The sequence below is a fragment of the Melospiza melodia genome, chromosome 5, assembly GCF_035770615.1.
Source record: "Melospiza melodia melodia isolate bMelMel2 chromosome 5, bMelMel2.pri, whole genome shotgun sequence".
Lineage (NCBI taxonomy): Eukaryota > Metazoa > Chordata > Aves > Passeriformes > Passerellidae > Melospiza > Melospiza melodia.
In genome coordinates, this window is record NC_086198.1 from 8141181 (window position 1) to 8167237 (window position 26057).

The 26057-nt window shown below is 39.1% G+C and overlaps 1 protein-coding gene across 1 annotated transcript in view; it reads right to left on the reverse strand.

The window, feature by feature from the left end:
- GALNTL6 (polypeptide N-acetylgalactosaminyltransferase like 6) overlaps positions 1-26057 on the reverse strand; it is a 430140-nt gene that overhangs the window by 61493 nt on the left and 342590 nt on the right. The window contains exons 5-6 of the mRNA XM_063156201.1: positions 21063-21248; positions 16023-16206 (exon numbers count right to left, since the gene is read on the reverse strand). Of these exons, the coding sequence (XP_063012271.1) occupies positions 16023-16206; positions 21063-21248 (370 nt within the window). The remainder of the gene's footprint in view (positions 1-16022; positions 16207-21062; positions 21249-26057) is intronic.

The following is a 26057-nucleotide window of genomic DNA, read 5'->3' on the forward strand; positions in this document are numbered from 1 at the left end:
ACCATCACTCCAGTTCTGGAAGAATCTGAGGGAGCCACAGAGAACACAACCTTCATCTCAAACAACTTTTCCCTGGCTCACCTCCTGTGGCTGCTATCAGAGTGTGGTAACCCTGCCTTGAGGGCAGGAAAGAGTGTCTGCAAGGAGCACTCACAGATTGATGACACTCAGGATTCCATTTGGAGAGCACCAGCTGGAGTGTGCCTGCAGCCAGCTCTGACATCACTCCTGCAGGTAACTAATATGGAAGGCTGGCTAATTTGGCTTTAAGTCTGTCCTGCAGGATGTTTTACTCAGGCATCAAGCTTACATCTGACAATGATAAAACATAAGAACTCTAACAAAACATTTGACTTCATGCCAGCGTTTCTGATTCTTCTCATTTATTTGCAATAACACTGACATTTACATTCAGAAATCTCAAATTCAAAACACTTTCCTTGTTAAAATCAGCTTATTTCTTAGGCTTACTAAATATTTGCATGCTCTTTTCTCTGAGCATCTTTCCCACTTAAAATTATTTCATTAATAACATTTTGGAATTTATCTTCATGGATCAGAAGTTCCATATTTGAACTGTTTTTATTGTAACCAGTCAACCAAGTCACCTGGTATGATGCTGCTCTTTCTCCTTGCTTCAGTGTAAATATCCTGTTGGCCATTTGCTTTCCTATAAGGCCTGCAAACAGAAAGCTGAAATGTATTTTCCCCCTGTTTTTAAGATAATAAAACTCTGTATCCATCACCTGAAGACCAAGAGAAAGAGATTCTAGTTCCCATTAAATATTGGTAATGTTTACTTTTTGTGTTATTTACTTAAATTTTAGGAAATGCCTAATTTTTAAAAATTAGTTCTGCCAAAGAGCTAATTAACTAGTTAATTTAAATTAAGTAAGTTATAAAGAGGGCTAACAGCTGGAGAAAATGGGGAAAGAAGGCCTAAGATATGGTAGCAAAATTTGGCCTCAGGAGTGTCCTGTGTGGATACTCCTGTTTTTTAGGCTCTACCGTAAGTCACTTGTTCTGTACTTCATCTATAAAATTCAGTGTTAATATCTTTCTACGAAGCTTCCAATCCTGAAACATCATTCCTTTTTTAGCAAAACACATCTCCAGCAGTAAGAGTAGTAGATCAAACACTAGCCAAAGATTCTCATTATTATCTTGGTAAAAACAAAATTAGTTTCATTTTCCAAAAAAGGTAAGGAATGGAAAAATAACTACCAAAGTATTTAACACATGGAGAAAGGGACTGTCCTGTTTCTCTTAAAAATGAGGTAGATGTAGGACAGGTCATATATCAGCATTAGTTTGTGTCTGTCTGTTTTTACATGTCTTGAAAGGTTCAACTTTTGCCCTGTTTCCTACCATAGGAATTTTGGTATTAATGTGACTGAGGCTAGGGTATCTTTTCCAGAGTTTTCCAGCCCTGGCTTGCAGGTTTCTGTGAACTACAGCTGGTATTTTAAACTGCTATTCAAATACTCACAAAACAAGGAATATATAATTGGGACATTTCTTTTTTCCTGTTTTTATCCATTGCTTAGCTAATTATGCTCCAGAGACACTCTCTGGCTAAGCAGCAGCAATGCTGAATAATTCAGAAATAAGGAATATCAATGTGCAGAAAGGAAAGCTGTCATGAAAATCCCCAAGGATCTGTTTCAGCTAACAAACCTGACAGCATGCCAGTGACCAGTCCTGCCCCTGGCATTGTGATGAGCCTCTACTGCTCCAGCTATTGTTCTCATCTACAGATCTTCTGTGCCCCAGCAAGACACTCTCCAAAACACTGCATTCCTCAGACTGAACTGCCTAACTTTGAAAAATGGATTATGGACCCCTGAGTTTGCTTTTCTCATTCTCATATCTCTGGCAGGATGTGTACAGTGTTAACAATACTCTAACAGGGACAAAACCCAGAGAGAGGCAAAAAGGCTCAGAAAGGAGAATTGTCCAACATAATTATTGACAGATACTGACTTACAGCTAACACCAAGTTTGTTTACACAAACAGAAATATATACAAGACATCAGAAATTTCAATTCAATTTTGAATATCAAAATCCTAGTCATCCCTGTAGGAATCCCTTGCTAAAACTGCTCACTAAAATCTTGCTCACCAGTAGCATATGCTCATGTATGGGTTTCAGAAATTTCAGAATTATCAACTGCTATAGCTCTTCCCTTAAAATATAGGGGTTTTTCATGCCATTACACATGCAAATCACAATACAAAAATTAATTCCCCCCTCTCCCCAAAACAGTGAATTTACATCAGCTTTTTAACAACAGAGGATCTCTGTTAAGGTAAGGTAAGGTAAGGTAAGGTAAGGTAAGGTAAGGTAAGGTAAGGTAAGGTAAGATGACACTGGGGAGTTCAAAATAGGTCTTAACTAAGATTCACATGGACTACCTCTCCCCCAGAAAAACTTAAATGTAGCTTAAATGTAGAGATGTTAAGTGTTAGTTATATTGGGATAGACCAAATAACTCAAAACACTCCTCTTCCCAACATACAGGATCCAAAATACTTTTGACTTCTGCCTCTAGCTTTACAATAACTATTCCTAGTGCTATGCTACTAGTATCAATGATGTTGTTGCAAATAAGAAAGGAAACTAAAAAGCTATGTTAATTTCAGGCTTCATTAGAAATGGAAGTGGAAAAAAAAGGACAATGCTTATTGAATGAAAATATATTCAAGTATTGGAAAATCAACATCAAAGTTCTCAGGGAATCTTTCAAGTACATCTTATTCCATACACCTTGAGCCCTTTACTTTGTCAGAGCAACAACTGGATCAATTGAATATTTGCAAGAATAGCTGCCCCAGCTACCTGAGATATGCAAGGTCGGATTGCTCAGGGATGGAAGAAACAAGAAACAGATAAGATCTGGAAAGGTCAAACACAACTTTAAGATCTATTAGTAAAGATCTTTTCAGCAGATATAGCTCAAGTGCTGAGGATTGCATGCAGTATGATGCATACAAATCTGGCCTGCACTTTTCAAAATGGAGAGGTGAAAATAAACTTAAAGCTGTGCCAGAATCACCAGAGGAATATGGAGCTCGTCTTTTATGAAAAGAGGCTGCAAAAGGCCAAGGAAGTAAAGACTGAAACAGGATGTGAGGTCTCTTAGCAATGGACCAGGAATCCTCTGACAGGATTGTATGCTTTGGTATGTTCAATTAATTTCCAGAATGACCAGTATTTTCAGAGAACTGAGGCATCATCTATGCTGCTGTCAAGTTGCAGGAAGCCCTCTAGTCCTGCTAGTGTTCCTGCTTATGGGTTGAACTCCATATCTTTCTGCTTTTACCCCTTCTTTTGGAGCAATTTTTTTTTTTTTTTTTTTTATTTCTTATGTCTGGAATGTCATGCAGAAACTCACACATTCATTTAAGTTCCATAATTGATTCTTCCATTTTAGTCAAACGAAAGCATTCAAAAATCAGCTATCTGGAGAACCACCGAAATTGTCTCAAGGTTTCTGCTGGTGCCTATTGTTTTCGGATACAAAGCAAAGTGCTTTTCAATTTTCTTTCAGTTATCTTCCACATTTTTGGAATATTTCTGTTCCAGCTGGGTAATAGCTACTTTTATATTCAGGGCATGCTCCTATTTTGAGTTATTCTTGTAAGTATTTGAAGAAATTGCTCAGAGAAAAAAAAAAAACAAATTGAAAAGAAACCTACACCATTTAGCATCTGAATGCTAGCACTGCTCAACACAAACTTCTGCAGAAAAAGATATTTAATTCTAAGTGGCTCATATGACGTTTTTCTAGATGCCCCTGATGTGGTATCTAGATCTAAATTGACATCCTTAAAATTAATGGGGTGTGTGTGAATTACTATTACTCACCCCAAGCAGCAGATTTCTAGTTTCACCATGCACTGTACTGTATTTATTCTCTATATGACCACTAGGCAGATTGTGTACTTTAGGTTCCTCACAATAGTTAAGATTTTACCAATGTATTTTTAGAAGGAAGCTTTCTGAAGTCACAGACTTGCTAATTTAGCAGAAATTAAGTAGAAATGCCAGTCAAAAGGTTTTAAAGTGGTGGTAGACAGGACATGACATCAGTTTTCGCAGGTGAATGCCTCATCATAAAGAATGAGAAAGCAAAACCTTTGGAGAAAACTAAGGTATAAAAGAACACCATGTGGTCTAATTTTGTGTGTGTTTAATGTTCTCACCTTCTCCCTCTGGAAATGGGGCTGAAGTTGTAGCGTCTCAAAGACCAGAGAAGAACAGACAGAACCCACCTGAGGGTGTGAGGAGATACCCTGACTTGTGAGGAAAAGGAGTAAGGTCAGCTGGGATTGGGAAATATTTTGTAACTAGGGCCAAAGGCTACATGCCAAATAAGTTCCAGGATTGCATTTGTCCTTTTCACAGCTGTTATCACAGTGGAGAGTCATTGTTATCTATGATCATCAGCTTCTACAAATAGCTATTCTCTTCCTCTACTGCTACCTACGGATGGCACTGTTCTGAAAGAAATTCTCACTGTCAGTCCACCTTGACTTTGAACCTTTTGTTACCAAATTTCAGCCTGTTCTTTTTGTTAAATTCTAAACTGACATTATGATTTTTTTTCTTCTGGATGCAGCAATAATACTGATAATCACCCAAAGGGTCATCTGAGTGCTCTGCTACAAGACGTTTTTCTGAATTTCTTTTTAAAAATTATTTCTCTACTGCTATAAATCTTCTTATGCTATTAATCTTTATTGAGCTATACAGGAATAACTTTGTATAGGTGTACTGTGTACTTGGCTATTGGACGTACTCATGCATTCCCACTGAAAGATAGATAGATAGATAGATAGATAGACAGACAGACAGACAGACAGAAGAAAGAGAGAGAGATCTTTTCTTGATTTAAAAATTCTGTCTTATTTTCATTATTAAGACCAAAGCTAATATGCACAGGACAAGAAGTTTAAAATCAGTGGCTTCATTATATAGTTCATATATTATAGGTGGGCAAGCAACTCTGAACAAACCTCACCTGAAAAATATGTCTATAATTGAATAAGAAAAGCTTTAACAGGCAAAACCACTACTTCACCTTCATTTCAACTAATATTTTAAAGGGACTTTGTTGAATCAGCCAGTAGGTGGAGATGTAAGTCCAGTAAAAGCAGAAAACAACTATTTAGCAGTCCTTGATACAACTGAAGGTTTTTATAATACAACTTAACCGAGGTTAGATTTCTTAATAAGTATTAGATGAGACAGATGAAATCTGTCTGCAGTTAAAGCCTTCCTTGTCTTACAGCCTAGGGCCAGCTGTGCCGGCAGAGTTTAGGAAACTTTCATTTCCAACAAACTATTAATGAAAGTAGTAAGGCAAAAATAATTTCTAATAAATAAAGATGTAAATTCAAGTATTTTTATAAACTGGATCAGTATTCTGCTATACCACATTAAAAAAACATGGCAGTATAAAAAACCAAAACCTCCAATACTCACATTTTGATAAGTTTTGAGTTCTTTCATGCCTACAGAAATTATGAGCATGTTATTGCCTTCTGGTACATATACAAATGTTTTTAAAGTATTACCACTTCCATTAAGACAGTCACAATACTCTGTCTTGGCATTAAAAATTTATTGATCTATTAACTTACCATTATAGGAACTCATACTGGTAATTGGTTGCAATAGCAATTATACCTTGTGATTTACAAAAAACATAATCACATCTCTTAACATCACTCGTCTATAGAATAATAATATCTCTATGTAGCAGAAATGGAAATGCAAGCAAATGCAGTAAGTGTAAAAATTAATGCAATATAGTTTATATTCACCATTTATAATAATTCCTTTGTTTTTGTTATGTTGTTTGGTTTAAGGTCAAATGAAAACACCCCTGGAAATAACAGGGCCCATATGATTAAGCTATATTGATTAATTACACATATATGACTGACAAAGGACTGTTCACCTTCCCTGAATGCCCTTTGAACAAGCCGGAACAAAGATTGTGCTTTGAACAGTTTTGCTGTTTCAACTGTCATTCTGTCAAAAAAAAAAAAAAAATAAAATCCCTAAATGACAGGCTAGGCATTAAAACCTTCTGCAAAGCAAAGAGCTGGGGACTTAAAAACATTTCCTGTGGACTGAGAGCTTAGGGTTTGTTCTTCTTCAGGATCCTTGGGAGTCTCTTCAAAATCCCTGCCCTGTGCTCCCCAGGCAGTGGTCTGAAATCACTCCTCCAAACTACCTTCTTCCCTGCTGTTTACTTTCCCCCTGGGTATTTTGAGAGGTCCTTTGCATGTTTGCAGTGCTTTGAAAAGGAAAATTATTGTTACTGCTCTCCCACTGTGCTCTTCCTGACTTATCACCATCTCTCCACTCCCAGCTCCCTGCCTGTCCACACGTCATTTGCAATCCTGGGAAAACAGAGTGGCTATTTGCCCTAGCATGAAAAAGCCAGGGAAGTTCTGCAGCATCAGCTAAACTTTCTGCTGGAGAACAAGGAGAGTGGAGGGCATGGGATCTCCTCTTTCCTTGCAGGCATCTCATTCTCTGTAGGGAGCAAATGGACTTCTGTAACTGCATGCCTACAGTGCCTCTCCAGCACTCAAAATAACACTGATGCACCATCTTAAAAACAGAAAACATCACAGGGGTTGGTTTCCCAAATAATTCACTTGAAGAGATATTTCTGTGCTGTTTTCTCACAAACAAAAGGGGTTCATTTTGAAATGGGTAAAGTTTACACAAGGATCTTGTTCCCGGAGAAAGGATATAGTCTTGGCAGTTCATCAAGAAACTGATGTCAACTCTTTTGAGTCTAATTTTTTCCTCGTCTATCTAGAGACATGCATAGCATTTTATAAATAAACTAACACAGCAAATTTCAGAGTGTTTATCATAATTTTCACTTCACAGGTTGGAGGAGGCATTTACCTTTGCCTCTTGACAAAAACTTGTCTTCCAGCTAGAATAATGATATTTTTGTTACTTACATGAAAATGAAACAGATGCTAGTTTGTCTGGGGATAATTCAGAATAAGGTACTCATCAGGTCAATACCTATACTGAAGTCCCCTAAGACTGTAAACAAAAAGTGTTTTCACTTTTCTCACTCAATTTTTATTTTATTTCTCAGTCTGAGATAATTAACCTGATTCACAGATAAACTGCCAGGGTTAAAAACTGCAGAAATATGGAAGGTACATAATTAATGGAACAGAGATGTAAAACCTACTGATAGCCTATAATCCAAAATCAAAATGGAAATTTTCTTGAGATCATCTGCAGACACTGTCCTGTATCTGATTGAATTCAATGTTGCATTAAAAGCTGCAATTCAGCAGCTCCATGGAGTGGAGGGCTTTGTGCATAACTGGATCAGATTGGAACATGTGTCCATGGAGTCCTAGCCTTGATCTCAAGGATGGAAACGGATCTGAAGAGCAGGCTGCTATTGTGCTGTAAATCAGATGCCATCTACAGGATGTGAAGGAATTCTTTGGTACCATTTTATGAAGGTTTGCTTAGCAGGAAGCTGGCAAATTTTCAAGGGCCACAGTGTGGAACAGGCTGCATTTCTGGCTGAGAAAATGGATTATTGGAAAGCCAGGAACTCTGCAAGTCTCGATTTCAGGCATGGACCAAACAGACAGTATTATAATTGGGATTTAGAACAGAATTTGCCACTTGCACAAACCTCAAGTAAAGCTCAAGTAACATCGCAATACGCTGTAAACAACTGGAGGGTTAAGTAGAATTAAAAAATCATAGCAAATTGGAAAAGTGAGGTAAAGAAAGGAAAAAAAATAATTCCAAATGTGCAGATACAAAATATCACACTGATCTATGGATAATGAAGACAGATCACTCTTCTGGACATGGCACTTGAAATAGATATGAATATAAATGCCTTGCCTTTACACATGTAAAATCTGAATTACAAGAGGAGGATGATGAATACTTGGCTAGATACCAGTTCTGCAGAAAATGATGTGGAGGTTACACCAGAGCACAAGCCTGGCATGAATCAATACTGTCAAGGAAATGCAAACAGGAACATAGTCTCTGAGAGAGGCAAAGTCACCCATCTATTCCACCAGGCAATGGTAAGACTTTGGCTGGTGCTGTAGGCCCTCAGGATGGAAACAGTCTGCAGAGGAGCAAAGATAATCATAGGAGAGCTAGAAAACATTATTTATTAAGAGAGGCTGAAGGAAAGGACATAATTTACTTGAAAATGAACAATGAACTTATCTGACATGAGTCCTCAAGTACTTAAAAGCTCTGCTCCCACTGTGCAGTGTAAGTGATTAAAAAGGTGAAGGGGTTAAAGCTGTGGCAGGAAAATTTCTGATTGGATATTGTAAGAATAGTACTGAAACACTGGCTATATACAAATTTCTTTCCCATCTCCTCTTTTTTCATGCTTCCAGCACACACTGTATTGACAGCCTAATTTTTTCAGAGTGGAAGCCAGAAATATCTCATTACCTCAGGGCTACACCAAGATAGCTGGACAGGCAGAATTATTCCATGCAGAGTCAAAAAAAATCAGAAGGTATATATTGGCAAGTGAGGATGCTTCTATGTCATGCCTGGCTGATCGCTGCCTCTGAAAAAAAACAAACCACGGGCACTGGAGGAAAGGACTGTGATACTGTGGAGCTCCTGCAGACCTCACAGAGCAAGGGGTAAACAACAAACACATCCCACCCTGGACAGATGCTAAAGAATACTAATAAACCTGGGCCAACGAACACGTATAGAACTTGCATCAATGGACACATTTGAAAGTGGTTCGGCACAGCCCAACCCCATCAAATTAATTGGTTCAGGCTTTGTGCTTTCTTCTGTTGGAAGCAACTGCAGCACTAGACTGAGGTTTTAGACAGCAGCAGATCATTCTTTAAATAAACCACAACAACCAAGTGGATGCAGATGTTGCTCCCAAATTTATGCTGATAAACACTATAAAATATAAGAAAGGGCGTTGGTTTTCTCTTTCTTAGAATCAATAGGTGTCACCAAATTCTGCATTAAAGTTCTAGAGAAAATGGCTCTGAACATATAAATAAGAATAGAAAGAATTGCTTAAAAAAGGTGACATTTTTCTTTATGGAAAACTGTTCAGACATGATTTTATAATTTTGAAAGTGAAGCCATCTGTATCAACAGTATGGTGATAGTTTTAAATAGCCCACCTGTATGCACTGAGCAACATAGCTCAGTCTTCTTCTTGGCCACCATCCTAGTCTTTTTTATGTAAAGATGTATTAAAATCATGCCCAGAAGCTACTTAATTTTCTAATTAGTGGTAGTATTCATGACCCATTCTATGAATCTGCCCCAGCATATGGGCATATAGACTCTCAAGCTCCAAAGGTGATACTGGTGTGAAGTAGCAGGCTAATAGCTCTAGAAGGATTATACTCAGGGTGTTTATTTATATTTTTATGCTAAATATGATGGCCCAAGTATTAAAGAAAATTGGATATATGAGTTTAGGCATTAGGAAAAAAATTAGTACTGTGTCTTGGCTGGCATGAGCCACAATGACCATTTAAGTGAAAGGTGGTGTATCAAATCTGAATCTACCCAATTCATCTAGCATGAAGAACTTGATTAGTGATTGATTTCCTTGATTAAAAATTAAAATTGAACCACCAGCAGCATTTTATCCTTGATTTTTTTTCCATTCTGATAGGTTACACACTCTGTAGAGTCCTCTCCTCTGTACTGGTCCTCAGAGAAAATGTACTGGTTGTACAGTACCTCTGCACTGAAATCCTATCAAAGGCAGGAGAAAATGATTCAATATGAGCATACGCATATCCACAAATTCTGTGTAAGTGTCAATATCTCTCATTGAAAAAAATTCTGAGATTTCAAGGGGCCATGGTTAGATGACAGTCGGTAAAAGCTATTTTTATATCCACTATTGTTATCTCCACCAGCAGTCTTTTACAGACCATAGCTTGTCAAAACAATAATTCAAGACCATAACTTACACAAACTAGCACTAGTTGAAGATTGCTTCACTGTAGAATAATTCCTTTGCATAAAACATTCCTGCTGCACAGTTCAAAACAGTAGATTATACTCAGGCTTTAAAAAAATAGATGATTGTTTCTGGTTGTGAGAGGTTTTATGAATATGTTTATAGGCAGAAATCAGCCATAAAAGACATAGGCTATAAAGCTCTGGAAGCTATAGAACAGAAATCATTGTCCAAAGCACTTTCTGAACTTCAGAAAATGATAATAAAATTGTAAAAGTGCTTGTCAGGTTTGAAACGTAGTCTTAGCAAAGGCTTTCTTAGCACGAACATGTTGTAAAAAGTATGTATTTAAATACTGAAAGTAAGGAGCTGCAGAAAAAGAGTATTTCTAAGAGGATATCAAATACAAAAAAAAGAGCACCAGGATGACAGTTTGCAAAATAATAATGTGATTTTAGGTACGCAATTCAACAGAATACATCAAGTAACCTTCCAATCTTTACACACAACTAGCTACGTTAGGGTCATAAATTACATTCAAGGTTGAGAGCCTGTGATGCAAGGGAAAGGAAAAATGTACTGATTACCCAATCTTATCCCTTAAGCATGTCCAAAATTTTACCCAAAAGTACATCCATTAAATATAAGTGGCTCCCATTACTGTGAGAGCCTTGTGATGGTGGAGTGATTCTATTTCTATATTATAGATAGGAAACTCAGTATAGGAACTAAAATGTCAGATCTTACAAAGTTGTTTCTACTTGCTTGAATAGCCCAGTATTTGCAAAACTGCTGTCCTAGTCCTTTGCTAGAGTTACATGTCTCTTCAGCTCTGTCTCCCTTCAGGGAGGTCTGGAGATCACAGCTCTACACTAGAAGGCAAAGAACTCTTGGAAAGTAGGGAGTGGCCACACACTGAAACACTCCTAACTTCCTCAGATAGGTACTAGGAGTCTTGGCATCCAGTAAATAGCACAACAGTTCTCGCATTGGTTAAATTTTCCATCTTGAGATGCAATTCAATAGCAATGCTGTTAGGTCTCGCCTGCACCTTTCTCTCCTTCCTGCATCATAAAGTTATACCACCATAAAAGTGCTCCAAGGAGTTCTGCAGCCCCTTCCAAATAGTTTTTTGAGTTGAAATGATGTTTTTTGTCTGGTTAGAAGTATGTTGCAGCTGGCATGAAATGGATGCCAGTTTGAGATCAGGCATGTGGTACCATGAACTGATATAATGTAAGTACTGCCAGGAAATAAAGAGTGGTCATCCCCAGCAGGTCTGAGCATATCAAACCTCCACTTTGAACTTCCACAGAGCTTTTAGCTCAGACAGGCTATTAAATCATATAAACTGACATGCTGTATATCACAGTCCATTACAGTAACAAGGTTATCCCATTAGTTTAAGTGGGGATTGCTTGGGTTAGGCAAGCTCTGCTGGAGACCAGAGAGCCTGCACTATGGAAAGGAACAGCCACAGAGGAGCATGCTCTTATGTCCCAAACCTAAGTGTCCTGTAAGGGCAAGCTCTCAAACCTCTGCTGAGACAGATGAAGGAACCAGCCGGAGATGATAAGCCAAGATGACCCTTGCCACAAAGCAGATAAACATCTCTGGTCCTCCCTGCTTATAGACTACAATAAAACGTTCCAAGTGATCTCCAGTTCTGCTGAATGATCACTCATCCTGGGATCAAGACAGTGAGCATCATCATGACATAATCATGATTCCACAACTGTCTGACAATTTCCCACCATGCATCAGAACACCAATTTGAGTTGCTTGCACAACCCCAGATGCAGCCGAAGAAAATAGCATGAAGCACTCTTCAGAGTATATTCAGGTAGTTGTACACAAATTGCAAGACAAAAATCACTACAGTCACTATGATGATCTGCAACAGGGACAGATCAGTTAAATGCAATATAAAACCTCTCATTTCTGTGGCACATGAAAAAGGGAAATCAAAGAGTTCACAGACTTAGTGTCTGCATGAGGAGGCAACCTTATTAGAGGAGAAATCCAACTTCCATGCCTAGAAGGATTCAATATATCCTGAAAAATAGTCACACAGATATTTCAAAAAACTCGCTAATCTTAAAAGCTACATGAGATCCATTTATGGAATAGTTGTTAAGCTTTCCTATACGCTGCAGTGAGCATAGAAAAATGTCCAATAATTCATATGGGAGCTTTGACTGAAAATACATTTTAAATGGCTGTAGTTCGGTTCAGTGAAACCTATGGGAAATTTGGCATGGCCAGTGACAAACTATATGTAAACCAAACTGATAAAATTCGTGCATGAATGCTGCCTGATCCAAGTGCAGTTACAAATTTGTCATATGACTCCCCAGTTGGTGCTAGTACATCATCTGCACCTGAATTTCACACTGGAAGCTTTTGAGAGTGTTTTACAGTCTTAAAGCCATAAACATCAAGCCAAATCTTGGTGTAAAGCTACTTGTGAACAACTGCAGAGGGCCTGAGAATGGGTGAGAGGAACACCATTTCTGAGTGTACATCCGAAAGAGCTGAGAGCTGCAGTGAAGCTCCAAGTTCTGTCACAGCAAAGGATGGAGATGCTGTTCCAAGTGGCACTGCAGGCATGGGAACAATAAATCAAGACTACACTCACACCACAAATGGATGAGAATGTCTCTTCTTCACAGGAAGCAATTTGAACTGGGAGACCACGTTGAGATAGATGGTGTCTAATTGGAGAGCACCTGGTCAAAACTGACCACAGTGGAATACTATTAAAAAAAAAAATTAAAATGTGGGAAAAGATTAATTCCAGAGCACTAGCTGAGCTGGGATTGGAGCTCAGTAAGATTCGTGCTCCTGTCATACCAAGAGCCTACCTGCCAACACTTCAGCTGCTTGTGTCAGCTGCAAACACGCTGCAGGTGTGTGCTGCAGCAGGACTTTGATCATGTGCAGATGGAAAGCAAATGTACCATGCAGATAATACAACAACTGCTCTTAGGTCTTCTGTAGTTTGATCTGGTTTTATGTACATTATTTTTTAGGCTGATGTGACCTTTTCTGCTTCACACATATACTGCAATGGCATTTTAAGTGAAGGGAAAAACTCATCAGCACACTTTTTGGATCATGTATCCATTATTTGCTGGTGTTTTACTAAAAATGCTGGCAATTTTCCAGTTCATTAGGGATCATCTCAGATCTGACTCTGCTGGCAAGAAATAGAACTATTACGATACCAACAGTAAAATATTTAACCTAAATTAAAAAAACAATCCCTACTGCTTGCAAAACAGTAGCATAATAATTATGGTGCTGGCTGAAGCAATTTCTAGTTTTAGTGCATATGTAACTAAAGGAAAACTGTTCTGTATCTTTTATTTCACAGAAGCTGTCTTGGTCAATTAAGTTACTGATAGGTAAAATTACTGATAGGTAAAATGGTTTGCAACATTTACTGTATTTATTGTAAGCAAGGTATTAAAAACTTGAGGTCTCAGCAGAGAAGGCCATAGGAGAGATGCAGTACTGACTTCGAATTAGAAAATAAACTTTCCCCTAAGCAAAATTCATACTGATTATTTAAAATGTATCTATTCCCATTTGCCATCTTAGGCAGGGGTGCTTTTAAGCAAGCATATTGTCCTAGCTCAGCCAGCCTTCAGTCCTGCTGGTATGTGTGGGGACAGACATGATGGCTCCTCATGTGCTGCTTTCCCAGCAGCATCGCCCTGATGTGCATCCTGCTACGGGGAAAACAAAGGGAGACTCTCACTGATTTGTGCAAGAACAGGGAGGTCTTTCCACCTGACAAGTACACAGATTAGAAGAGATTTATAGGCTGCACTGTACTATATCATGTTCCTTGAGAAGCCATTTATCTGCCTGCGTCTCACACTGGCAGGGCAAGGTGGGTATCAGCTGCTGCCATGCTGAGTGGAACAGCAGTTCATGCAAAGCCACCACATCTATTCTGTACTGCACAAAACCTTGTCCTTCTAGGAAGTTTCCTATGAGAGAATCCTGTTTAGTCCTCTCTTGTCTTCGCAACAAGATTCTACAAGATCCAAACTACAAACAGCAAATGTGAAACAACTGATAAGCAACCCTGTGGCTACGCTGGCAATAGAGAAGTTTTACTTACACAAACTTTGAAAGCTGAACCAAACTATACAAAGGTTACTTTCAGTAAGTGCCAAGAAACTACAACTGCTCAGAGGACCAAGAATGCTTACAGCAATTGAATATCTAGCAGCTCTGGAGTGCTATGTGATTGCACTAGCTGTGTCCGTGTTGTGGAATGGTGTAGCAGGGCATCTGGCCCCTCAGAAGAGCTTATCTGTGTCTTGTTAGCTGTGAACTCAGGGCATCTTGCCCTTCATGAGAGCTTGCTAATTGGTGAAATAGCTCAGTCAAGACAGCTTGTCTTGCAGTGACTTTTTTTTGACGCCATGAAAGTAATGTTTCCAGCTGTCAATAGATATCTTGCTGTGGAAGTGAGATCTAGAAAGGAAGCTGGAATTTCTGACTAACAGTTCACTTTACAAACTATAAAAGCTACATCAAACTTTCACAAAGCAGAAATCTTCTGCATACTCCCTGGAAATCTGTGGGGCTTTCTCTCCAAAGCTGGGATGCCTCCCTTAAGGTTACCCTACTGGGAGCTGAGTGAAAGCACTCTGTACGCTATTGTTATTTTGGCAGTAAATTACATTGACTCCTAATCTACACTAGCTCTTTGCCAGCTTAAATATAGGTACCTTGATATTGTGCACTGTTTTATGTAATCTACTAGTTCTCTTTGTTTTATACTGTGTAATAAGTAGCTTTCTTTAAGGCCTTTTGACTGTGGTTGCCTATCTGTTAAATGAATAACTAATTTTATAATAAACCTGATCTCCTGTCCTGAGAACTTGCAGGCTGGAGCGATTTTAGGTGCAGACCATACTAAATTTAAACTGCTGTCAAAAATCTGAGACGAAAGCAGGGCTTGCCTGAATCTCCCACCCGATCAGTGACAAGTGGTCACACTGGCACCTGATGTCAAGTACTTCACTGGCACCTATGCTAATGCAAGATGAAGACCGAAGGGCCTGGATGGAGATAAGCAAAAAGGAACAAGTAGAAAAATGAAAATGAGCCCACAGATATCACAGTTACCTGTCTGCTGGTCACTCCCTGGATATTAGGGTCAGAGTTCTTCTGTTGCTATTGTTTCCATGTTTTGCTTTGGGAAGGGGGGGAACGCTGAGGTTTCAACCTGCTATAACCTACAGCGTGGAGGTTCAGCCAAGGCTAATGAAGGTCAGAGCCTGCCCTAATGGCAGCCCTGCTGGGATGTGCCTGTGCGAGGCCTGGGGATTTTCCCACATTAGAACCATGTCTGTCTGTCTGTCCTTTCTCTTTTGATAAGGATTAATCCAAGCTGAGCCTTACATGAGAATAATTATAAGAAGAGATAAGAAAAAAGGATGTACCTTTGTGAAAAGAAGGAAGATAATTTCTGTGAATGAGCTGATCTCTACAATACTGGGATCAGAGGCTGTCTTATCGAAAACTATTTACAAATCATCTTGACAGTGTTCAGGTTTGATAGCTCTGTGTTTAAGTTACAGCACTGCATATACAGCAGCCATATCACCAGTTATAAACAAAGTATCTGCTGGTGTAACCTGGAGTCAACTGCGGGTGCATATATTGCATCAATCGCCAGCAAATAAAACATTAAATAAAGTTTCTGTGAAATAAACAGAATTCCTGCCATTGCAATCACTTCTCTGATGCCAATAGCTAACTACAAGTACGTGCCTGTCTCTTATGTACAGTCACTGAGCCAAGTTGTGTTTCCATCCACAGCTTGTGAATTCTACAAATCATTGCCTTGATCTTTTTCCTAGTTTTCAGGTGTTTTCTTCTATTACCTTTCATTAGCAGAAAGTGGCCTACATGGAAACGCCTGGGCTTGGATTCTGCTACAGTTACACTTTTTGCTTGCCCTTTTTCATGTTCCCACTCTCCCCTTTATGACTACTTACTCAAAGGGGTCGCTGGGATCAGCTCTCTGGAGCTCTGGAGGAATCGGGATTCTCTTGTAGTACATTTCCCAGTCAAAAGCTCCTCTCATGGCATCCCCCGCCTGCGCCTCATAGCCAAAGTGGTTGTGGTCAATGACATCGATCATGGGACACACGATGGTTTTGTGGTTAAGTGCAATCTGGTCTGAAAAATGAAAGTAGAAAATAGGAAACGGCATGTCTAGTCAAGCCATCTATCATATTACTGCAAAGTGAATCCCACAGGTTTCTGATGTTTGAAGATTGCTTGCTTTGTGCCCTGTGGTCCCCCAATAATTTCATCTTTCCAATCTGTATCAAACCTTTATTTAAAGTAGAATTAATGCAGTTGGGGAATGATTAGAAGTATTTATGGTTCCTTAAAAGGAAGCACATCCCTGTGAGACCCACAGGAGTCCAGTCATCTGCATCTCTCTCATTGCTATGCCAAGCTGTCCCCAGGCACCTGCTAGGAGCAGGCCAGCAAGCAAATGGTAAAAATATTCCCTCATCTGTAAGGAGTCTGTTTGGGAACCCCCTGAGAGAGAGATTTATTCCTAAATGTGAATTTCAGTCCCTGCAACCATTCAGTCACTGTTCCTGTGGCTGCAGAGTGCATCAGCTTTGAAATCAAATGGTCCAAATTAAAGGCAAACTCCAACACAAAGAGAAAAACAGAGCTTGCGTCCCTTTTTTTTGCACCAATCTTTGAGTTCTAAAGAAGGCTCCACAGTATTATTCTTACCTGCTTTCTAAAGAAAGGACTTTAGTTTTGCTTTAAAAAAAAAATTAGAACTGTGAGACTAAATCAAATTCCCATCCCTAGCATAAGCTCAGCTCGGCCTGAGTCTGCTTTGGTGAATCCTATTGCTTAATCCTATAGAGCTCCTCTGAAAAGAAAGACAAGTAAAGAAGATAGGCCAACACCAAGAACTTGGCAGAGGAATAATGGCTTGAAACGAGGAAGTACAGAGAAAACCAATAGCCGTGTTGACATGAAAGGACTGTAAAAATTACCTATGAACCCTCAAAAACCCCTTAAAACCTTAACATTCCAAGTATAATAAAGCTTTTTCTCTGAATGGCAGCTTAGATCCTTTATATTATTTAGTACATTTTAGGGCCTATGTGGAAAATTTGGTTTTTGTTTTTTGATTTTGTTGTTTAGATTTCACTGATGCTTGATAATACCCTAAATATAATCAGAGGGCTGAGTATGGATTGAACAATTAGCTAGGAAGGCAGGTAATACTGGTATAATGATTAATAATACAGATTCTACTTCCATGCTTCTGCAAGACTGGAGTTAAGAAAAAAAGATTATATTCACAAAACATCAGGGTCTTTATTCTCAGAAGTTTAAGTTTAGAAATCAGGGATCAATGCTTCTAGTGAGAAATTACTGTGACTGGAAGTTCAGCCTGTTTTTAACATCCTTATTCTTTAATAGTGAAATAAATTTAAAGCACAGGATCTCACAAAATTCTAGGAAACTGATCACAGAGATAATGGCTGCATTACTGTTGCTACTGCCAAATATAATTACATTCACTGGCACACTGTGCAGTGTTATCTGTGATCATTATATAAAGTCACTTTTACATAATCTCTTTCCTGTGATGGCCCTCCTAATAGTTATAGGGCTTATAACAATCTGTCTCTGATCCCCCCTTCTAAATTGATTGGAGTAGAGAAACTAAATGGGATTGATTTCTCTGAAGCAGGTCAAAGGTAGACTCTTAATGCTTTAGCATCCTTCTCTTCATCTTTAAAAGCTGCTATCTTTCAATACACTGAAGGATTTGAAGTCTCCAAGTCACATGTAGATAGCCTGGGGCAGACTTTTTGAGCAATGCTCAAGCTCAATCCCAGCCTCCATTTCTGCAACTTTCTCAAGAATTCTGCAAGTATGATGATGCTTACCTGCTGTTGTGTGTTTCTGCAGAATTACTTCTCAGCCTCCAAAATATTTTAGAGATAAGGAACCACAGGAAAATCTTGTGTTTTGATAAAAACAGGGTGTTTGTAGTTGTGTACACCAAAAGTAACTGTAACTGAAGACAACTGTGGCTCAGCTCCACAAAGCCATTTAGATACCCTAAAAATACTGAAATTACTCAGTCTTTCTTTGGCCTAAAAGCTAATAGTTCATTCTGAATATGTAAGTTAGATATTTAAATAGCTCTGAGAACCATCTTTAAGTAATTGCTTTTGGTTCCTCACCCCCTTCCCCAGCCTCTAACTTTCAAGGTCTCATTTGGAACAAAACCTGGTTTGGAACATTGGAAAATGCTGCTCCTCTCAGCAAAGACTGCCAGCCCAGAGCAGGGCTGAACTGTGTACTTGCTGAGGATTTTTCACTACACATGCCAGATTCAAAGCAATAAACACTCAACGTGTCCTCTGTTGTGGTTTCCCTGAATGACTTTCAGTCACATGCAGTGCTGAGTGAACCACAAAATATGACTTCAGATAAACATTTGAAAACACACATTTACTGTACTATTATTAGCAGCCAGGTGTCATCTGATTTCAGTATAGTAAATATATGCCATCTCAAGTTTATAAGAAAATTCTCTCACTCCTTTAGAAAAACAGGGCACAGGGAAAATATACTAGATGTGTGTTTATTTTCTATTTGTCCTTTATGTAATGCTCTACTTTTTCTTTCAAAATAAAACAGATTTGATTCTGGGTTTTGGTATTTCTCAAGACTCATTTCTAGGTCCTCTGGCTGGTTTGTTATCTACAGGTATTCTACTGTATGTGGAATGAGAAAGATTTCATTCCTCTTGACAACAGAGGGGCACTGATGCAGTTGCTCTCATCTTTCCAGTTTTCTGGTTTGAGGCTGAGGGTTCAATATCAACTGCAACCTGGCTGCAATTGTGAATCCTTTGATGCCAATCTATTTCTTCTTTGGTTTTTACAGGGTGAAATCAAGTTAAACATATGGAACAGTTTATCTCATGGAAGACCACATAGGCTAGGGGATGAGGCCCAGCCAGGATGGGTTTATGAAAGTCTGGTCCTGCCTGACTAATATGATCTTCTATAAGCAGGTAACCTGCCTAGTGGATGTGGGGAAATGGATATTGTCTACCTGGGCTTCAGTAAATCCTTTGATACTGTCTCTCAGAGCATTCTCCTGGAGGAGCTGGCAGCTTAGAAAGGTGCACCCTTGACTGGATAAAAAAGTGGCTGGATGGCCAGCCCAGAGAGTTGTGGTGAATGAAGTTAAATCCAGTTGGTGGAAGATTGGAGGCGTTGTTCCCCACAAAATCGGTACTGGGGCCAGTACTTTCTAACATCTTTCTGGATGATCTAGATGAGGGGATGAAGTGCACCCTCAGTCAGGTTGCAGATGACACCAAGTTGGACAGGATTGTCAATCTGCTGGAGGGCAGGAAGGCTCTTCAGAGGGATCTGGACAGGCTGAATCAAGAATTGAGGCCCCTGGGTCATAACAACCCCATGCAGTGCTACAGGCCTACAGATGCACATCTGGGAAGCTGCCCAGAGAAAAAGGGCCTGGCCTGGAGCTGCTGGCTGACAGTGGCTGAACATGAGCCAGCTGTGCCCAGATGGCCAAAAAGGCAATGGCATCCTGGCCTGTATCAGCAATAGTGTGGCCAGCAGGACCAGGGCAGGGATTGTCCCTCGGTCCTTGACACTTGTGAGGCTGCACATCAAGTCGTGTGTCCAGTTTTGGGCCCCTCAACACAGGAAGGACATTGAGGGGCTGGAGAGAGTTCACACAAGGATAATGGAGTTGGTGAAGGGTCTGGAGCACAAGTCCTATTAGGAGCAACTGAAGGACCTGGAGTGGTTTACCCTGGAGAAAAAAAGGCTCATGGAAGACCTTATCCCTCTCTACAACTGCCGGAAAGGAGGTTGTGGTGATGTGGGGTTGGTTTCTCCTCCTAGTTGTAGGAGAAGAAATCAACTATCTTGTGTGATAGAACAAGGGGAACTGGCCACAACTTGGATTTCTCTCTGCTCCTTTATGACATTTCTGCTTTACATGAAGACATGCAGATGTGATTGAGGGCAAGGAGGTAACAAGGGGAACAACTGTATGCATGATTTGATATGGAAGCTAAGAAGGATAAAAATTTGGAATTTTGTGCATTATCTTATTACTGATCTGAAGAGAAACTAGTTAATAGTATTTTTCTTGGTCTCTACTGATAGCTCATTAGAAGAATGCACATGTTGCTGCAAATGCTTTATCAGCTTACTGTGTGGCCCAAGAGTCCCAACATCAGAATTCAAGGAACAATAACTATTAATTAGCAAAACCATAACCTTCTGTGTACTTACAGCAGACTTTTTTAATGAATACAAATTTCTTTATTAGGCAACTCAGAAATTTTCTTCGGTTACGGTAGCAAAAAGCACTCACTTTGCAAAGCATATATACTTTGCATGTCTATATGGTGTGTAGAAAAGAGAACATTGTTTCCAGAAGTGATCTTAGACTACAACAACCGATTCCTTCCATTCCTTTAACTAATAGAGCTTTGCTGGCTGCAGCTCGAATCCAGCAAAATAGTCAATAGCAAATCATTCTTTCTGAGCTTCCTGTTGTGGATGCTATTGCTATTGGAATTAACACTGAGGCCTTGGATATATTTACAGCGAAAACTGTTTTAATGCAATGTGGAAAACTAGAAAGGAGTACAATACCTGCATAACAAACCCTTTCAGGTCTTTAGCAAGGACATAACATTATATTAGATATAGCAGTGTATTTAGTAGTAGTAATAATAAAATAAATTGCAACTATTATATGCTGAAGCATTACTGAGAGATTTTACAAATTCTTCAGTCTCAAGGAACAAAATGCAGCCGCTCATGTTTCTTGAAGTTCTGTCTCACACTGACACTTGAGACAGATCAGAACTTCAGCAGAACTCCGAACACTTTGACACCGTGTGTGTCTAGCTTACTGTGGGACACCGCTTCAGTTACTGGTTCTATACTCTGATTTTAATGCCCGATGAATGCTCGTGCACTTACTGAGCAAGGGTGGCAGCCAGTTCACGTTGACCTCGCAGTGGGAATCCAGGAATGTCAGGACCTCTCCTCTAGCCAGCGAGGCTCCCAGCAGCCTGGTCCGAATGAGCCCTTCCCGCTTCTTGGTGCGCACGATCCTCACCTTGGCAAAGCGGACCATGTACTCCTCCAGCTTCTCTTTCAAATGTTCTGGAAAGAAGGACAAAGAAACCATCAGCACTGCCAGGCCTGGAGGAGCCAACAGAAGGACAGGTTGGTGTAAAACCTGCAAGCTGCTTATCTACTTCCATCTTTAGTCACTTCAAGTCCTCCAAACTCTGCCATAAAGCCTCCTGAGATGGTTCAGAAAGTGCAAATATTCTCTCTTTTATCACACACAGGAAGGCACTGACACTGTGCCACAGTTGTTGCTGGCAACCTGCCATCCACAATATAATGGCCAAAACAGCTGCAGGATATTCATCCATCCTCTGGCTCCTGCAGCCCAGGGCCACATAAACATTCTGGCGTGTCATTTTATAAACAGTGACATTTCCACATTTCCATGTACAAGTTTCCAATATCAACTTATTGTGAAGAACTATGCACGGAAATAAATTTAAAAAATAAAACTAGCACAATGAGGTTGTTTTTGTAATGGGAAGGGAAACAGACATGAAGAAAGAGCTTAATAGTTAGATACCAGCATGAAGCACACAGACAGCTGACTTGCTAATAAAATTAGGCTGAAATGCAGAGTAGTTGATAGGTTCTCTGATCTGCAAAATCTGGTTCTGTTTGTATCGCTAAACATCATCTTTGGGAATATTTTTCTTCTGACAAGAAATGCACACTAAGAATCATAAAAAAACCCAACAACAAAAAACACCCTGCAGTTTTGCCTCTTCCTAAATACATCTAAAACACAAGTCCTGATCTTTTGTCTTTGCTATAACATCTCAGCTTGCCAATCATTACTTTGGAAAAATACGATAATATTATTCATCAGGGGAAAAGGGAGAGAAAAGCTTAGTCTCTAGTAATTAAAACAGTTGACAAGCTACATTTAGTGATGCTAAGGATTGCAAGCTGAGTCTCATGGAAATGGCTTTGTCAAGTTATACTTGTTTCTGATATCAGCTACTAATTCTTTGGACTTTTATGGACAGCACAGGCCTTGTTCCTGTTCTTACACCATTACAAATTGCAAGAAGTTTGCTGTGGACTAGCCAAAAGGATTTCCATTTAGCAGTATCCTGGAGTATATAATGCAGACATACAAATTTAAGGCAATGAGCAAGTAAGTCAGAGCACAGACAATACAGAATCTTGTGCAAAAATAAAATTAAGTTCCAGTGAAATAGAGCTCCCTCCACATGTTTATTTTCATCTTGGTATTTTCCTAGCTGACAAACACATACAACCTTCCAAAGCTACCTGCAGATAAGGAAGAAGCAGAACACTGATGTGTACTTAGTGGAAGAGTACTACACAGGATGGTCCTTTATACTGAGGAGTCCTGATGCACACTGGCACAGAAGAGGGACTGGGAACATCCCACTGCAATGACTACAGAACAGGTTGGGGCTTCTGGGAGGAGAAACACAACATTTTGGAGACATCCTGAGTCAAGAGAGAGGCTTGTGCTCATTGTACTGCCCAGGAGCAGTATTAGGTCAAGTGAGGAAAGCCAGTTCTGAGACAATAACATAAATAATGACATTCAGATAAATATAGAAAGTTTTTGTCTTCTGCCCTGTGTCTGACTGTAGAATACCCATTTAAATTCCTAAATAAGAAGAAAAGAATTATCTCTTTTCCTATCCCATTTCACTATTTACACTCAATAAAATCCCAACAGTAACAATGCCAAGAGATGTTCTGTGTCTTGAGAGGTGGGTTTTGTATGACCAATCATATTCACAGGACAAAGCCTGTGTGCTACTCTGATTCACTTTAGCTAGAAGCTACAATTCAGTTTTGTGACTGAACTGAGGTTTATTCAAGCCCTGGATCATTTTGTGCCCACAGGCAAAACTGTTTAAAGTGTATATTTATTGAACTGTTTTTCTGTTTTTATGAACTCCATTGAGACTATTCCCATAGCACAGAAATACAGAAGAAGGGAAATAGACCTTAAAAACAAAGATACAAAGACCTTGCAGGTAATATAAGAAAGTCTGTTAGGGCTGTCAGTCTGAATTTTTTTCTATATTGTAAATTGTATCATCTAATAGCCATGAAAAATGAAAAAGCTCCAAAGTGACAGGTTATTACATATTTCCAAAGTAAATCAAATCTAATCAGTTAGGTTCCATAGGTTCTGTTAGTCCTCAGACACCAGAAATTTCCTGCAGTTCTCGAAGGTCACCTAACCCTTCTCCTTTTCCATCCACAGGTCTTCAGTTTGTTTGCGCTGAATGGTGCATAGGGACCCAGCACCAAGAGCAAGGCCACACTGCTGCACATTGTTCACACAAGCACTGAAAAAGAACTGGGTTGCTCAGCCAGAACTCACCTCTTCAACTCTGGAAGCAGCTGCTAAATGCCTTGGCTATGGCACAAATCCCCCACCATCACCTGCCTACCCTCAGAGATGGGTTCACTGGTGACACTCTGGTTGATCGAGGAGTTGTGCAGCTACTACACAGCTCTGAATTTCATTACATATCAGACACAATTGCTTTACTCCTTCCTGTTTTTAGGCAGTTTCCCTCTTTGTAGGTGAAGGCAGCTACCAAGAAAGCACCTAAATGCTCTGATGGAGAGAAGCAGGAGCCTTACCTGGACAATCCAACTTGTCTGTGGTGTTGGCAGGCTCTCTGGGGCCTGCAGGCACACAGGTTGGCCTGCACTAGCTGGGTGTCACAATGGTTACTGCCCTCACAGCAGGCAGTTTGAACATGGCCAGCACTGCTGTTTAAATGAACGAATACAAATGCACCCTTTTAATGCATCCTGATTGTTATCACTTGTCTTGAGCCAAATTAATTCACTGAAATTCAGTCTCATGCAAAGGAATTAATTTCATCCTTCCACATCCTTCAGTGAGCAAATTCTGGAAGCTGAGTGCCTATCCTCTCAGGAAAACACTTCAGGGACAGATGATTTAAACTATCAAATTATGATACATTCTCTTCTGTTCTTATATCAATTGCTAAATAACAATGGAGTTGAATATTATGATTTGATTGTCATTAGTTGTATTGGAGCTTGAAATTTATTAAATTGATGGTAGTTCATACCGTTCTTTCATTGCTTTAGATTCCTTGCAAACTCAGGAAAAAGGTCTCTCAGATTTTAATTTTTTTTTCCTTTGGCTGCAATTCTATGGAACAAACAAAAGCTCTGCACCACCTTCCTCCCTCTCTCTCAGATAGCTCTTCATGCATTTTAGACAGCATATCACCTGATTTGTGAAGAACTGCATCAAAACATCCAGCACATCTTTTGATGCCAGAATTACATATCCCAAAATTATTGCCATCTATTTAATTAGTCCAATGACTGAATGATTTTATCATCTTCTCCTTGTTGCTAAGGAACATGTAGAAAAAAAAGCAGAAACACACAAATAAAATTTGCTCATCTTTTTTATACAGAATTCTAAATGCCTCCTCATTTAGACATATCTGGAAGGAGTAAGGAAAAAAACAAAAGTAATGGCTTGTGAATTTTATACAGCTTAGTTAGGCAAGTGACATTAAAAGACCAGGTCTACATACAAACCAAAGCATGTGGATTATAGAGAGACATAAGGTATCTACATTTTATAGACCAGTTACATGTTAGTAACATCCTAACAGTAAGTCATGACAGAGTCAAACAGAGGCCTGCAAGAACACCTACTGTATCTTTAGTCTTGAGATATGGCAAGGAAGGTGGTTTGGGAATTTATTTGGGAAAAAATTCTCAAAAACTAAAATAACTATAAAAACATCACAAAGTGTTTAAGTTCAATGTCCAACTCCAATATGGTTGTGAGAATGAAAATACCTTAAGGTGAAGGAGACAAATTCCCTTTTGGATCCATAACTACTGATCTTTTAAACTTAAATCATTACAAAAGTGATCTCACACTCTAATTTGTCCTACAATGTCTTGAGGACATTATACTATCTGTTTCAAATTTTACCAGTCTCTAAAAGCAAAAATAAACACAGAGTAACAGCCAGAGACAGTAGAACAGTAGTAGTTTAAAAAAAAACTGTAGTATTTTCTAATATAAATATAAATACTAAAAACATAGATTTCATTTAGAAACTCATTTTGATTAAAAAATATCAGTGTTCGTGATTACTAACAAATTTAGATTTTTTAAATCTTGTCTTTTGCCAAACCTATTAGAATAAACTTCCCCTTTCCACAATAAATTTCCCTCACAGAAGAGAACACCAAATGTTTTATTTCCTATAGTACAACTGTATTTTCTCACAGATCCCAACTATTTTATTGCTAATACTGCCTGCAGAAGAAGCATCTCACACACAAACCCTGTATGTTACACATACACATTTACAACTAAGCAAACTCAAGTAGACAAGTAAACATGCATGAATCAATGTTAGCACAAAACTGTAATTCTAGAGAAATTATTTTTAAAAAATTATAATGCAGTGTGTAAAATAGAAAGCAACCTATAATAAAAAGACATTTAAATGCCCAGAGGACAGCACATTCATTACCAAAGGTAATCAGATTTGAACAGATTTGCCAGGACAATAGAACAGGGAGGTAGAATGGTTTAATTTATATTCAGTAGAATTACATAAATTCTACTTTCAGAATTGGGCATGAGAGAGAAGTCAGTATTGAAATTCTACAGGAAGCTGTAAATGGTACTTTTTGCATATAAAGAAGCCAAAGCCCCTTCCATTAGATATGGGAGCAAATATCTAATTCGTAATTGAAAAGAAAATAGATCATACTTTTCTTTCCAGTGCTGATCAGATGAATCCCTGAAACGTAAGTTTGACACATGCCAGGCACCTGCTAGGGCAAGAGCTGGCACAAGGGTGA